Source organism: Balaenoptera ricei, chromosome 1 (genome assembly GCF_028023285.1).
Source record: "Balaenoptera ricei isolate mBalRic1 chromosome 1, mBalRic1.hap2, whole genome shotgun sequence".
NCBI classification, from domain to species: Eukaryota; Metazoa; Chordata; class Mammalia; order Artiodactyla; family Balaenopteridae; genus Balaenoptera; species Balaenoptera ricei.
Genome location: NC_082639.1, coordinates 161,900,664 through 161,918,146, shown reverse-complemented (window position 1 = coordinate 161,918,146; position 17,483 = coordinate 161,900,664). Strand labels below are relative to the sequence as shown.

Genomic DNA, 17,483 nt, shown 5'->3' with positions numbered 1-17,483 from the left:
AGGGTTGCTGTGTCCTCTCATGCCTTTAAATGTTATTCTTATTAAGTTGATTTCATTCTCTTCTGACAAAGTTCATGTAACGGTTGTTTTCTTTCCAACCATTAAATTATCGAAGCATCTGTCTGCCATATAAACCTTAAGGGAGAACAGATAGGAAATAAGAGGAGAAACAAAGTAGGAGGATTGATCATCTACACCTTCAATCAAAATTCATAAATCAAGTGCCAAATGCCAACTGTATTACTTATTACCTCTTCTCCTTAATTTGCCTTTGGGCTACAGAAGTAGAAATGAGAATTAGAGAATGTTAATGTTGAACTTCCAGGAACTCACCTAATCTAACCTCTTTTGGAGAAAAATTTTACCCTATCTCAATGAAGACAATTTACTGCAGAGCCTTAAAAGAATCAACATACAAGATATAATGACCACTTTGCTCTCCAACCCCCTCTCCTCCCGTGTACTGATGCTAGTGCGTTGGGCTTGTAAGGTATCCTCTCAAGACTGAAACAAATTACCAGAAGTTTTGGAAACTGTGTGAGAGAATTTTAACAAAAGGACTGAGTTGGCTCTGAAATCAGTTGATTTTTTGCAATCAAATCTGTATTTAACTGTATAAATCATTAGTAGATGTATTGATAAGAACAAATGTAAATATAAATCCTATAACTTGTTTGGAGTATTAAAAGTGAGAAAGATACAATATGCTTAGTTCTTTTAGAATGTTCTTTTTGGTTAAATCTAGTTAAATTCTTTTTCTAAGCCCATCATGGAGTTCCTAGTTAATACACCTTATGCAGATTTTATACAAGCAGCAAAATGTGGTTTAAAAAAAGCCCAGACCTGGAAGCCTGACATGTTAATATTAGGTCTGAAACCCAGTCTTACACTTTTCTTGCTGTATGAATTTTTAGAAATCAGCTAAACTGCTGAACCTTAATTTCTTCATCTACAATTTCTCTAGCCAGAAATAGCTCTAATCAGTACTTGTGCAAAATAAATAAATAAATAAATAAATAAATAAATAAATAAATAAATAAATAAAATAAAATAAACTTAAGAAATACTTTAATTATGCTTTTGAAACATGCTTTATTTACTTAAATTGCATCAGAAATATCTTCCAGGTCATTTCATATTCTTCTACATGATTATATGTATTGACTGCGTGAAATTCTTCTGAATGGATATACCTATAATGCATTTTTCCATTCCTCTATTGGTGGACATTTATGTTGTTCCTTATTTATTTCTTTCTTTATTCATTGTCATTATAGCTCAAAGTGTGGTAAACATTCTTCAAGTTAAATATTGATTTTTTTCTCATACTCATAAAAAATTGAGTTGCTTTGTTAAATGGAATGCAAAATTATGAAAGAAAAGATGTCTATTTATTTTTCTCTCTCTTATCTTTACTTTTGCCCTAATGCAAGAGATACACTAGAGGGAAAAATAACTTATCACAGAAGACAGAAATCAGAGTTCATATTCTTGATTTCCAAAACCACTTGTGTTACACATTAATAACAGGCTTTCTTATCAATTAGTCCTCAATCTCTGAAGAATTACAGTGTTTTCTGGGAGCCTTACACTTTTTTTTAAGACGCTGTCAAAAACACTATGGATTATTTCTAGTCCGTGGTCAAGTGATTTTTAACTTGGTTTTATTAAATGTGAAATCTAGCATGAAACTTCCTCTGCATACCATAACAATCACCATGACTGTACACCGAGACTGCCCTCTCCACCCAGTATAACCCTATGAATAATACAGATTCCAGGTTTTGGAAGTACAGCCTCACACCAGCTATGGAGCAATACTACAAGAGTGCAATGCCGTGTCAAATCTACTCATGCAGACCCCTCAACTGTGCAGTTGAGCTGGACATTGGTTCTCTTTAGGATTGAAACATGGCATTCCTGGTTTAGTGCTCTAGACTTTGCTGTATGGGCACATTAGTGTAGATAAGCTGTTGGAAAGGATCCTAGAGCCCCTAAAAATAAAATTTATAAACTTGCCACTGGGTTTGTTCACCATGAATAATACCAATATAGAAAATTGACTGACCTGGTAATCTATGTTCCACTCATATGCTACATTTTTATCATTTTTTTATATATTATGTTACTAGTTCCTAGATTATTCATTCATTCAACATATATTGAGTTTCGACTATATGACAGGTGTCAGGGAAGAAGAAATTTTCTTCTACCCTTCTAGGTTCTTCTGGCTGGTCTAAGAATTAAATTGATATGAGACAGAGAAAAATCAAAAGTTTAATAATATGTATACATGGGAGAGGCCCAGGAAAACTAACTCATCAAAATGTCTGAAACTTTTAACTTAAATACTATCTTCAGGTAAAGACAAAAGAGGATGTTGGGGGTAGTGGTTTGGGACCTCAAAGGAGAAGAAGGCAACTGACATGGAGATGGGAAAGCAAATGTTTGGTAGGACATGCAGAAACAATGGGACACAAAGAGGAATTTTAACAGACTTTCCTACGTTTCTCCCTATCTCCTTGCCTAGTTCATATTATAGTTATCTATGGTGATTGCTCCCTTCCTGGAACAGGTTCTCTATCTACATTCTTTAGGCAGTCAGGGGGAAGGTCAAAATTTCTTCCTGGGTATTTTGGGCCTTGGTTATTTTCAGTTTGAAATAATCCACATGCCAAAGAGACATTTTGGGGTGGCAAATTTTGCTCCCCTACACAGGTTATGTGCTACTCCTTTGTGGTTAAAAAGACATCCTGTTCTTACTTTAACTTCCCTTGATATCAATTTCTACCACAATGAAGTCAGAAAGGGCATTTTCTAGATTGTATTTATGCTAATGAAGTTGCACTATAGTTAGACCTCCATGGAGTTAATGAGATCCTCGATTCACATAAACATCCCTCATAATGAAGCAGATCATCTGCTTCACATAAATATCCATCATGATATAAAAGCAGTTTAGAAACTGTGAGAGGGAAGGTTTTGATTTTATATTTGTGCACCTGTGAATTTACCCTAAGGAGAACTTTGTGCATATTCTTTTCTGATTGAGTGCTATAGTTATTGCTTGAGGTTATAGGTATATTCATATAGAAAACCATGTTAGAAAACTCCTAGAGCACCCTAAGTAAATATAATTTATAAACTTGACATTGGGTTTCCCTAGCATAGATATTAAACCATAAAGTGAGTCTGGTCAAGAATGAACTACATTCTCCTCTTTCTTCTCTAGTGGACCTGAAACTCATCTCATTTATTATTTTGTAGTTGGCATATATGGCTATCCATCTTCTTTTATTGAAACTGCTTTGTGGTGATAACTTGCCTGAGAAAGCAGTTTTAGGTTCCCTGCAGCATGATGTAAATTGATTGGTGTGAAATGTATCAAACTATGTAGGCTATTTAGTTTGGCCAATATATCTTTATTTTCCCCTAGTGGCATCATTAGTTCTTAAGTTGCCACTCAAGTTCTATAAACTATAAATTGTATAGTGGTTTTTGGTCAAAGATCATCCAGTACAACTCTGGAGGCTCCTAAGGAATGTTTTGAGGCTGGTGAGTAGACAACCCCCAGTGGTAAACTTCCCCCTTTGCTGCTATATATGCCAGAGGCAGAAGTTTCAATAGTATTTCCCGAAGCACTGCTCTGATGTACCCAAGGCCTTGGGTTGAAGCCAGTGGTCATGAGGCCCCAGCTACCTGCATAATTGGAGACCACCCTGGGGGCTCTACTTAACAATTTTATAACCCAGTAGTACCCATGTGTCCAAGCATTATTGGATTCTTTTATCCAACAATAAAAAAAATACTTATTGAACACCTATTGGGGGTCAGGCACCTTCTCCCTAGTTAAGAATACATAAATAATAAAAAATAATAGGAAGCTAGTAGGTAATAATAATAAGTTAATAATAGTAGTAATGACAAATATAAATAATAATAATAGTTAATAATAAGAAGAAATAATAGTCACTAACATGTATACCTTAGTCGGTTCATTCTTCTCATGAAAGTTAACTGTTCAATGAACAGAACTAGTTTCCTACCAGCTTACCTCATGTGAATCATGAAAGTTTTCCTTAAAGCAACACAGAGTAGGCAGGAAGAAGAGTGAAGCTTAAGCAAGAGATCTGCTTATTAAATAGTTGGGGTAAGCAGCCCTGAAGGAGAGAGAGAACAAAGGTAGAACCAGAAAGAGGGTCTAAGGACATGACAAATTGAGTTGTGTTCCAGGCAAGACTGCCATGGAGACTTCCAGTTAGAGGAATATAGTACAGAATAAGGTAATCAAAAAGATAGCTCATAATCTGGATCCAAACAATGGGCCATTTTATATATGCAGAAGATGAAGGTGGAAGGCAAGTTAGGAGAACCTAGAGATAAGAGGACATGATAGGATCAGTAGCTACTATATTAATTCATATTTGATGATAATGCCAAGAACTTGGGCAATGAGATAGAGGAAGTAAAGGAGGAAGAGTACAACTTTTAGCACCAGTATATTTACATATAGGCTACAGTATTTTTGAGCTAAGTTTACTGGGAGTGTCGATAGTAGAAAAATAAACTTCAGACTGTCTCAATTAGGAATTGAAAGAGTTATATAATAGTTAATAAATTATTTTACATTATCACTTCTATTTTATTTGACAGTATATGAACTTGAAGTTTTACTCAACTATGACAAAAAATTGTAGCTGAGTGAAGCAAGAAGATGGGGAATATTTGTGTATGCTTGTGTACATTACAATATTTGTCAAGTATTTGAAGACAGTCAACTATCAATCTCAGTATTGATCTCAATTACCTCACTGAGTTAAATAGAATTTAATAGAATTACGTACAGTTAAATAGAATTTCATCAATAGTCTGAGGACAATACATTTGCATATTCTTTTTATAAATGTGTTTTACATAGCTAGGAAAAATATAAATGGAACTTAAGTTGATAAAGATTGGGATTATTATGTCTAAATTTAATTTCCACTAAAAATACATTCATATGTTAATTATATCTAGATATGAAGTCACTTACTAAGCAACCCCATATCATCATCAAGCCATCTCATTTGCCGTTTTCCATTCTAAAGCCACGTGTCCCATTGTATGTGTTCATTAGCATTCCTTTATGAAACACTTTTCAGAAAAGAAAGCCATTTTTATATTTATGACCAGCCATGGGTGTGAATTTTACTTTTCCATAATTTATGCTAGTACTTGGAGGCAACAACTCTAAAATGGGTGATTTAAAATAGCTAGACAATAGACATCTTTATCTAAATTGCATACATGTTTATAGACTTAGATATATTTTGTTTATAAACAAACACACTGCTGTGTTTTCTTAAGTGTTTGGCAGGTACCATAAGGCAAGCCCAGATTGGGCAAAATCCCATATCCTCTGCATTGTGCATCACATTTTGATTGCTGTTTTTGTCACTGTTGTTTTCCAACGTCCAGAAGTTACCATTATTAAAATAAGCTTGTGGTCATTATTGGAAGTTTAAAACACCATTTCTAAATTGCACTGACCATTATTTCTGGAGAACAAAAGATCAGCCGTCATTTTTTTTGGTCATCAATTCATTCCAATTTACTTATTTTGGTGTTAAAGATTTTTCTTTCTATTTCATCAGCAATAGAAAAATTACTCGAAAGACATGGCTGATGTAAACAGGGATAACGAGCACCCATTATCAGGATTGTTCACTTGAAATATGCATATTAATATCTAGGAGGAACATACTTCCAATACCAGAAAGAAAAGACTATTGGGAAGTCTTTATCTTTTCTAATTCTAAAAGTCTTCAAAGGACTTTTGGGAGACATTGAAAATGATGAATTTTTGGAGTCTCAAAATTGAAAAAGGATTTAGAGGCATCAACTTCCCCAGGTCCAATCCCCAGCCATTGCATGAATCTCCTCTGTAGACTCAATGACAAGTATGCATCCAGCATTTGCTGGCCTATAAGTTTCAGAGATGTGGTACCTTTAGAACGCAGGGGTAGTCAATTCCATTTTTTAGAATTTCATTCCTTATTTTCAGAATAATCTACTTTTTTGTAACATCGGAGTATTGATCCTAGTTCTGTCTCCTGGAGCTAGGCAGAATAATACAAACATTCCAGTGGCTCTAGACATCTGTTGAATTACTTGAAGGTGTAATTATATCTCCTCTCAAGTTTTGTTTTTATTTCCATTAGTTAAAATCTAGTTCACCGTTTTTCTGTATGGTTCAACTATCCATATCCCATATCTCAAAATAACCAGGGGCTTGGAAAATGCAGATTCCTTGACCTTATCCCAGATAAACTGGGTTAGAATCTCTCTCTCTCTCTCACTGTTTACAAGCGCTTCAGAATTCAGTTTAAGAACCATGATCTAGTTAGCAGCCTGACTTCTCCTTACCAAAGATCAGTGGTTCTCACTTCCTCACTTTAGCTGCAGCAGAATCATTTGGAGAACTCATAACACAGATTGCTAGACCTCACCTCTCTGAAAGGCTAATTAAGTAGTTTTCTGGTAAGATCCAAGAATTTTAATTTTTTAATAATTCTCAAGTGATATTGATACTACCAGTTTGGAGGCAACGCTTTGAAAACCACTGCCCTAGCCTAACAGATTCCCTCCACTCTCCCCACTGATAGATGCCAAGGGCACACCTAGTGTCACATCTGAGAGGCTGGCTACTCTCCAGTTGTGCTCACACATTTTTGCAAGCAGCATTTGAATTACATGGATGAGTCAATTGTGTTTGTTCCCATAGCTGTTTACCATAATTGAACTGATAGTAATTACATAATTTATTTAAATGTCATATAAGCTGCTGAAATTTGAGTGTGAAAAGAAAAGGTTATTTCTATGAAAACTAAGCTGAACACTTAACAAGACTTAATAAACTTGCCTTAAAATTACCATCAAATTAAATCTGAGTGAGCCTTGCATTGGGAAAGTGGGCTTCTAATGTTTTCTCATTCAATAATCTCATGTTCTTTCACCACCTTAATTGCTCACCTCCTATATCCACCCCAGTTAATCAATAGTCCTCCAAAAATGATAACTGAACACAATACTTGAGAAGTAACCGAACCAGCATCGATTGGAAATATCATCTGCCCAATAGGAAAGAAAGAACATATATAACTTTTACAATCCAGTCCAAACATTGTATCAGCTTCCCCACCCCAGCTCCCAGTCACAGCAGCCATATCAAATTGTAGGGTCATTTGGGGCTTAAAATTTTCTTTAAATCTAGAATTTTTTTTCTTGTGAGCTCAGATTACATCTCCCCAATCTTCTCTCTTTTGCTGCTAGATTTTTGGTTTATTGTTTGTTTATTAATTTTCATGTAAGTTTGCTTCTTTATCCTTCTTTCCATTAAGTTTTATCTTGTAAGTTATAGCCTTACATAATTTTTTGGAGTATCTCTTTGTTACCCTGTCTTTAAACTAAGATTAGCAAATTGGCATCATACATTCATTTTAGCAGAATTCCATCAGTTTAATCATGCAAATTATTGATTAAAATGCCATAAAGTACAGAGAGGAAGACAGAGTTCCACTACTCCAAAAATTAGCACACCTTGAAGGTAGTTGTTTATTTAGTTATGAACCACACCTTTTTCTGTGTCATCCACAGAGATACCATGAAAGACTGCTAAATGCCTTACTTAGTCCAAGAACCTTTGTTTAAAGCAGCTTCCTGTCCTCAAGTCTGGTAAACTCTTTTTAAAAATGAGTAAATGAGCGGGTACATGACAAAGATCTAATATGGTTTATATGGGGAGTTCTTAGCAAAAAAATAATCAGAAGAGCAGTACGTCATTAGAAAAATGAGCAAAGATCTTGAACAGTTTTAACAGAGGAAATACAAATAGTCAATAAATACATAAGAAATCAAAAAGAAAATCTATATAATAACCAAGTTTAATTCAAAAAGCAAAAAAAAAAACTTTTTCCTTCAAATAGGTTAGTTTTTAAAATAATCATATCTAGGATAAGAAAATTGGTGATTTCATACATTGTTAATAGGAATATGAATTGCTAATCACTTTCTCGAATAGAACTTTACAGAACATGTCAAACCCTTAAAAAATCTTCTCTTGCTTTCAATCAGTAATTCAACTTCTAATAATTTAATTCTAACAAAACTCCGATGTTTACACACAAACAAGAATACTCATTGCATCATGTAACTGCCAAAAATGACACAATCTGTATATACAACAATAGTGAATTCCTTAAATGCATCAAGGTATATCAACCTGATGCAGCTATTAAAAATTAGATTTCAGAGCACTGACTTTCATCTTTTTTTATTGCCTCCCACATATGACATAGTAATACATATATGTTTGTGAGTGTGTGTGTACGTATATATAAACTGTACTTGTGTACATTTATATGTGTGTAGGACTAAAATAACATTTCAGAAACAATACATTCCCTTATTATGTGCAACGCACCCTGATATGTTTTGATCTGTTCTATGATTTGTAATTTTTTCCTTAATGTTGGTAGCATCTTTCTAAATTGATTTCCTTTCCCACTAATGTCATGAATTTCAACAAAACATTGTTTTAGAAGAAATATATGTTACATGGGTAATTGATCAAAATATGATCATTTTAATAAGCATGTTACTCACAATAAGCCATAATACTATGCACAGTATAATATCAGTTTTGTAAAATAATAAAATAAAATAACATTTTTATATAAAAAGTAAAATGATATATTAGCATGTAAATAACTGTATTTTGGGTAAAGTTTATTTCTTCTTTATATTTTTCTATGTTTTCCTCATTTTCTCTAATGGATATACACTTTTTATTTCAGGAAAATATTCTTAACTAAGGAAATGAAAGTATTTGGCTTTACTTTTTCTATCTCAAACCACACAGGGAGCTAGTAGTAAGTGCTTACATATAAATGTATTCATAAACCATCTCTTTTAAGTACATAATAACAGAATTTTTTCCAGCGTTCAACATTAAATATACCAGCCTCCAAACTAGCTACAGAATCCCCTTCCTTTCCTTCTTCCTCCTTTCCTTCCTTTCTTTTTCTTTCTTTTTTCCTTTCTTTCTTAAATCTCAATAATTGAGCTTTCTTTAATTGTCTAGAAACTCACACTTTTCAGTTTTGCTAAAATTATTCACGGTGATTCAGTAAACTCACCTGCAAATTAACCTAGGAAGCTTGGTTTCATTTAAAGCAGGGAAGATCTTTCCAAACCCCTAGCCTAGTTCAATTCCTTCTTAACACATTCCTGGTTAGTTTCATTGATATGAACAACCAGGGCAAAATAAGAGTTGAAAAGACCCAAATTCTGTCAGTTGATTATTTAATAGGGTGTGACCAAGTGCTCCCATTTCTCATCCTACCTTGCCTCTCCTCCCCCAAGATAAAAGTAACTTGTCCCAATACATTTGAATCTCATTACCCTGGTTTCTAGAAGCTTATTCTTAAAATGTGATTTCCAGCCAAGGAACTCAGCTCATGCAAAGCAAGCACATATTTGGGGACTTCTATAATATTAATATTGTTTAACAGGTATCAGTTGCTTCACCAAGCCAGGTAACTTAGAGAATTGTACAAAATAGCATGTACAAAAAATGTACAAGTACTGGCAAAGAGTCCAAAAAGGGAAACTGCAGAAGAACTTAAGGGGCAATTAGAAGACTTCAGCCAAAACCTGAGTAAGAAGTTTAACTGAAGAGTGAGTAGAACCTGAGTGGAGAGAGCAACAGGTGCAAAAGTCAGCCAAAGAACCATTCTGTGGAGTGACAGTAGGTAGTTTGAAAGGCCAGGGAAACCAGGTTATGAATGATTTTGAAACCCAGGCAAAGACATTTATATTTTTTAAGTGAAACCAGGGCAATTTTCAGTATGAGAGTAAAAGAGTAAACAGATAACATCCTTTAGTTCAGCCTGTTTTAAGAGCATACATGTCCTATCTCTAGTCCAACAGCATCTCATTACCACCAAACAGTCAGCTTTTTATTACACAGCTGTGGGGCTGAGCACAGGTTAGACAACTGGGTCATATACACCAATAGAAAGTCAATGACAAGATTTGCCCTCTCTTGGTCCCAGCCTCTCACTGTGGCCTCTGGAGCCTACATGGCATTCTAGAATATACTTCTAAGTCTACAGCAACATATGGGAAAGACTAGGAGGCAATGATAAGAAACACACAAGTAGGAATTATAAGAGTTAAGATGTTAACATGTTTTTTAATCCAAAAGATGCTGATAATTTCCTATTCTTCTCTTTAAGCTCTTTCATGACTATCTTCTAAAAATCCATCCCTTCATTTATCGTTGGTTTGTTTAGTGTCCTGTAGACTCAGAAAGACTGCTGTATGTTTTTATGACAGTAATAAAACAAATAGTTGGTCACTCAAGCAAATATAGTTTCTCTCTACTTCCTTTATGGATTAGTGTCTGCAGGAAAGGAGTGTGGAAATTTGCCTCCATGTCAAGGCTCTCAGACTGGAGCTAAGAGCCTGACCTTTACGTCCATTTCTACTGGCTCACAGCTCTTTGTCAACTTTATGTTATCACTTTAAGACCAAGAAAGATGTTAAAAATCAGGTGAAATTCATAACTTTTGATAGTTAACTTGAGAAGGTGAAGAACCAGCAATAGGTAGTTTTGTTTGGGGGAGTTTTATTTTCCTAATTATAACAAAATCTCTATGCAACATTTAAGATAGGAAGGGATTGGTTTGGTGGAGATGAAATTTTATTGAGACACTAGAAAACCTTCTTTGTTTATGTGGTAGCTGTATTGTAGATTAGCCAGAGGCTCTGCATTCACTTAAGTGCCAGTTAAAGTCAGATTAATTTTGTCCTGAAATTGATCATGTGCTTCTTTTGCTAGCATACTGTCCATTAACTAGATATTACAAAATCTCATAGGCTCTTAAGTTTTTATTTTGTTTTGTTTTGAGTTTCTGTCTTTGCCTTTCTCTATGGATTTCCATTTACAAGATAATCTATTTCCTTTATTTTTTTTTAATTTTTATTTTATATTGGAGTATAGTTGATTAACAATGTTCTGTTAGTCTCAGGTGTACAGCAAAGTGATTCAGTTATACATTACATGTATCTATTCTTTTTCAAATTCTTTTCCTTTAGAATCTAACAAGAAAGGGTATAAATCATATAACACAAATGTAGTCATTTGGTTAAAAATAATTATTATTCATATGGAATTCAGTTGTAAGCAATTTGATAAAAACTGCTATTGGTAAGGGATTTTTAGCCCTTTTAGTTTCTAGAATTAAGATTTTAGAACTTAACTATGAAAATTTCCAAAAAAAACAGAAAATTTCCCAGATTCTTCAACTTAGAAAAATTATGAAAAGATAATTAGCAGGATTATCTTTTAAGGTGATTTCATACAGCCTCCAAGGAACCACACTGAAAAGGATTGTTACAAAATATCTGATGTGCAAATATATTCTTTCCTACCCACAAGAAAGGATTAGTGTTCTTTTTAAGATTTTCCAGTAGAGTGAGCAACTGGTATTTCTTTGTGCACTAGAGAGCACCTAGGTATTTTTCTTTCCAGTATGTGAAAAAGGCAAGATTTGCACAGGGCTTACCGATAGATCCAAGTAATCTAGGTCTTCAAATCTAGATGACTCACTTGGGTGTCCATGCTATTTACTTTGACCCCTGAGTGGGGCACTTAAGTTCTTTTTACTATTAGTTATACCCAAATTTGCCTTTTAATTGTCTCAATACACAAAACAAATACCCTTATTACATATTTGGTGAGTCCATATCTCACAAGTGTTTCATTGTGTGGCTATGTTAAGATGTATACATGTGTTCTCCCATTTCTGTTCATCTGTTTTCCTATTATCACAAACCCGAGGTTTACTGTAGGCCTCAATCCATGAAGGAGTGTTTTTAAATTATCTCCTGGGACAACAGCTTATCAAGCTAAACTTTTACCTCCCCCCCCTTTTAATGAAGTCTATACCAGGAAAAATACTAATAGCTTCAAGGATATTTGGGGAAAAAAGGTAGAAAGAGAACAATGTAACTATTTGTTACATTTACAAAGATGACACAGTTTCCACCCATCCAAATGAAAAATGACTCTTGAGTTGCAAATGGCTTCCTATTTCAATGTAACTATGCTATTCATCTTCCCAATAGTTTGAACCAAATTACATTAATCTGTAGTTTTAAAATAAATAGTTTTATATTAACACCTTTATCCTCCTCCTCAACTGTATAAGAATTCACTCTTATGCTTGAACCAGTATATGGTTCTCTCCATCCCACAAATGGCATTAGAAACAGTAAGCACTTTCTAAAAATACATTAGCCTCAGAATGAATATATATGCACACATGTTAATAACATAAAACAGTAGTAAATATATGAAATAATATAGTCTTCAAGTATAGAAAAGTAGTTTTTCTATTCCAACATTATTTGATTAACCTATTGCTCAGGTTTGGAGTGTTAAAAGTAGTATAATTTCAGCTTCCAATTCATGAGAAATTTTCTGCTCTTCTCAGAGTCAGAATTGTGACTTTGGGTCTCAGTGTCCTAATGAGAAAGAATAATAATAATAATAGTAATAATATAATAAGGTAATAGGTAACATAAACTGAGTACACAGAATGTTCTGAGAACAGTTTTAAGTAATTCACTTGTATTATTCTTCACAACAAGCTTTAAAAATAGGTACTACTATTATCCCCATTGTATGAATGAGGAAACAGGCACAGAAGTGGTGGCAAGAAGAAACAAAGCATATTTTGTTTATAAAGCCAATGTAAAGTAGGGTGTCCTGTTAAAAATCTGCATTTTCTTTCATATTTTTCTTCCCAGAGAGTGATTAGAGCATAGCTAAGTGGGAAAGATCTTTGCTAAACTTTGGATCTTTTACTATCAGTTGCTAAAAACTAAGTTTTGAACCCTTTCTCCGATTAAAAGAGAATGATGCTTCGTTTTCATCACTGCTGTTCAAGTATACAAAAAGGCCTTGTCAGTTACTGTACAGGATGTAAAGAAAGCTTAATTTTGGAATTATTAATAATTTCTTAAATATATCATTCTTTTCTCAAAATATGGTCATGAATGATGATTTCTCTCCCCAAACCACACCACCCATTTATCAAACTCTGAGCCACATTAGGTGGTAAATCAAGACTATTGCTATGACTAAGTTATTACTAAATATTATATTTCTTAAAAAATCTCTTGGGCTTCCCTGGTGGCGCAGTGGTTAAGAATCTGCCTGCCAATGAGGGGGACACGGGTTCGAGCCCTGGTCTGGGAAGATCCCACATGCCGCGGAGCAACTAAGCCCGTGAGCCACAACTATTGAGCCTGCACGTGTAGAGCCTGTGCTCCACAACAAGAGAGGCCACGACAATGAGAAGCCCGCGCACGGCAATGAAGAGTAGCCCCCACTCGCCGCAACTAGAGAAAGCCTGAGCACAGAAACGAAGACCCAACACAGACATAAATAAATAAATAAATAAATAAATAAATAAATAAATAAATAAATAATATATTAAAAAAAAATAAAATAATTAAAAAAATAAAAAAAATAAATCTCTTGATTTTCCATTATTATTTTATCCTCTGAGAAGTACAAATTCCATCTATTTTTATACTAGAACATACAATGAGGGATAAAACAGAAATAACCAATTAATGATCTGCTATTCTGATCAGAAATTTAAAATTTCTTACCTCTCTAGAGTATTTGTAATTTACAGGGACAGTTTTGGTTATCCAGGTTTTCAAAAAATGAATATGTATAGTAGGTATTAACATAAAATGTAGAATCAGAATATATGGGATTTTTCTGGGATTGGGGTTGGAAGAAATCAAGTGGAAGAGGAAGGTGTCTACAGTTTGAAGTACAGAACAAATAGACTTTTATCTTTAGATGTATAATTGGCACTGGTTGTTTGTTTTTCCATTACCATATAGGATAGGGGATAGACTCAGTCTTGAGTTTCCAGCAATCTCACCCTCAAAAATCATTTTATTTAATTAAATCATACCCTCTGCATACCGAGATATTTATAAATGCAACACTAATTTCAGCAGTTGAACAAGAATGCATTCACATTGCAGAGCAGCTTCCTAAGGTTTGTTGTAACATGTTTATAACCAGTTGCAAACCTAGGTGTTGCATCATCGCTAAGCCTCAGTGGAACATTTTGGACATGTTTTATGATTTGCTGATTTGTGCTGTGAACCCATCAGTCTGTTTGCAGTGGGGAGGAAGTGGGTGGGTGGGGTGGGAGGACGGAAGAAGGGAGGATCATTTTGTTTGATGTGTTGGTGGAGGGAGGGAGGGAACTTGGTCATGAAGTTTGAACTAAGATGCACCTAAAGGGTTCCATTTTGACCCTTGCACAAAATCAGCTGCAATAAATAGATGCTACTCATAAGCAGGTTTTCAGTGATCATATTGTTTTTTTTTTTTCTTGTTTATATTTTTTTCTCAGGGGAAATCTCTCACGTCAAAGAGGTTAACAAGCCTCGTTCAGTCTTATTAAAAGGATCATCTTGTAGCATGAAAGTGAACTGGAGTCATTGCATATACTTTGTAGTTCTTTGTTGTTACCTGCAGCAGAGGACATTAGACCAAGATGTTGCATGAGCAAAGGATCTGAATTGTTCTTTCTTTGTGTACATTAAGGCACTGCCATCTCCAAGGGACTCTACCATCTCGATGCCTCCATTTCAAAATGTCTGCTAACTTCCTCCTTGTACTAAGCTGGATCTGTGTCTTTTCCTTTTTTAACGATTCAAGTGAAGTAAATCTTTTCCCCCCCTTTCTCTCTATCTTAAAGCTTTTTCTAGCCACACAGTTCACTAAAAATTCAGTCACAAACTGGAAGAATTGTAAAAGGAAAAAAAGCATATATCAATAAGTGTACATACAGCTTCACATTTATTAAATAAATTAGCACAGAAAGTTTCATTTCACCAATATATCACAGTCAGAAACAAGCTATGTCTTTGTCTGTTGTCTGTATATTCTTGGTTAATGTTTCTCGCATTTATTTTTATACCATATTTAAATGAAACACCTTTTACTCCAGATGTATTAAAGTTGATCCCTTCTCTGTAAATTTGTGAATGTTTATATTGTTGTTTTATCTTTCATTAAAAGATGCATAATCTCGTTGCTTTTGTAACTTTTGACTTCTGTGCTAATTGAAAATGAAAATGCTGAGAAAGCATCAACAAATGTAGTCACAATGTAAGCTCTCACCCTGGAAGTTTATTTCAGGGTTTCAAGACAAGCTTGGATGGTGCAGCAGCCAGGAGCAGACTGAAAGTGATTCATCTGGGAGCTCACCCAGGATCAGGTAGATGCTTTTGCTCCCCTGGAAAACAACACAAATTGGCCTTCCACATTTTCAGAGCTATTTATGAGGTCTTTCTAATTATTAATATGTATCTCTATGTTTTACAAATGCATATTTTATTAGAATTATGTTTTAGTGTGACTTTTCAACTCAGGAACAGATTCTTTTCTTTAAGTATAATTCTAAAACGCCTAGATCGGTGGCTCTTAACTCTGGTGGTTACACATTCCTTTAAGAACATGATGGTAATTACTAACATTCAGTGAGTGCTTACTAAGTACCTACCACTGTATGATGGGCTTCACATGCCCATAAAATCCTCACATTTAATCCACACAGCAGGCCTATAAGATTATTTCTGCAATTTTGAGAATATTGAAGCAGAGAAAGGTTAAGTAACTTGTTCAGAGTCACACAGCCTAGTGGTGGGTTGGGATACAAATCCAGATGATCTGACTCTAGAGCCCACTGTACTACACTGATACACTATACCACACAAATTCTTTTGGTGAAAGTTAAGTGAAAATCCATACACACTCTCACATAGGAAATATTTGCACTGAATTTTAAGACATTCATAGAATACCCTCTGAAATTCATCCAAGGACCCCAGGTAGGAAACCTGACTGCCTTTAAGGGTTGGATCAGTGACACAGAAGGTCACCCAGCCAAGAGATAGACCTAATCTGTTTGCTTTTGCATCCACCAAAGGACTGCAGAATCTGGTTATTTAAAAAAGAAAAAGAGATCAAGTTATTAATGGCTATTAATTACTGTGAGTAAATTTAAATTCCAAAAAAGTTTACCAATATTGATGCAAAATCAATAGTGGAGTTTGTTGGCTACTTTATAAACTGCTGCAAGATGGAAGAGACTTATATATAGGCTATAATCTGAACACTGTGAATAATTTAAGAAAGATTTAATTTTATGCCCACATGGCTTTTTAAGAACAATACATAAAATGCAAATAAACCTAAGTTTATAGATGTTCTCCCTTAAAAACACTTAAGTCAGGACAGCTTTGAGCCCTGAAGCTAAATTGAAACCCTATCTAAAGGAAACATTGTTTGAAAGAAAACAATAACCCTTTTAGAAGAACATGATGCATAAACAATAAGCCTTGCACAAATATGATTGGTCATTTTGGAGACTATTTTTCAAAAACCATTCTTACTAATTCCAAATCATGGAATTGGATTTATACAGAAATAAAAGGCATATGAATGACAATAGAGGGCAAAGAAGTGAAACCCTCAGGCAAGTATCCCTAAGTCAGGAGCTCCCAGTAAAATTGTGAGTCAATTTCTAGGTTCAAGTACATAAAAGTTTTAAGTGGCCTAATGACTCATTTTAATATGGTTTAGACAAGACTCAGGATACAAAACAGTGGTGTTTCAGGGAAAGCACTTGGAAAAGTTATGGAATTCCTTGCACCTAACTCAAATAAGCATGGGGCAACTGTCTCCCACCCCACCTTGGGACAATTTTATCTATAAGGCATAGAATAAAAATCTCTCTAGTTTCTAATGAATAAAATGGTTTCTAAGAAGTCTTTTTCTACCTTAAAGCAATTTTAAAAGTTATTCACCAAAGTAGTGACCCAGAGTTCCTACACTTACACTGCAAAACTATGTAATATAGCCTCTAAATTGCATCGACTGCTTCTTTCCTTTGCCGTGTATGTTACAGTAATGTTTTTGGTGGATATCCAAAGGAATTTCTGCTTGAATCAGAGTAGTAGAAAGGTAGTCAGCAACCTTAACTAAGCCGTCTCCTGTCAGATGCCAGGAAAATAAATGAAGGCAGAAACCTTCCCTCTTCATTATTGCAAGTGTGTGAGTTGATCCTGCTACTTAGGAGTAAAGTTCTCACTTCTCTTTGTAGATATACGATGGTTTATTAATAATTTTGGTCTATGGAGAAAGGCAACTCTTGGCTACTAGCATGAATTTAGTCCAGCTACATGCACTGATCATCACACATATGATTTTTGTGTTCTTAGATACATACTTGAAAGAGCACATTGAAATATTCCATGGTTTTACTATTCCCTGTGACTATCTCTCCTAGCTGGGCAGGAGACCAAAGCCAAGTGCTGAATCAGGATACCAGAGA

The 17,483-nt window shown here is 34.6% G+C and overlaps 1 protein-coding gene across 8 annotated transcripts in view; it reads left to right on the top strand.

Annotated features, from left to right (window-relative positions):
- Window positions 1-14,891, top strand: part of RGS7 (regulator of G protein signaling 7) — a 584,592-nt gene extending 569,701 nt beyond the window's left edge. For 4 of the 8 annotated variants that reach the window (XM_059940740.1, XM_059940743.1, XM_059940744.1 and 1 more), the window contains one exon: window positions 14,496-14,890. In XM_059940740.1, coding sequence (XP_059796723.1) covers window positions 14,496-14,546 — 51 coding nt within the window. In that variant the 3' untranslated portion in view covers window positions 14,547-14,890. Of the gene's footprint in view, window positions 1-4,653; window positions 4,720-14,495 lie in introns of those variants that run through there. The other 4 variants (XM_059940742.1, XM_059940736.1, XM_059940741.1 and 1 more) reach the window with 3 other exon arrangements.
- The last annotated feature ends 2,592 nt before the right edge of the window (window positions 14,892-17,483 follow it).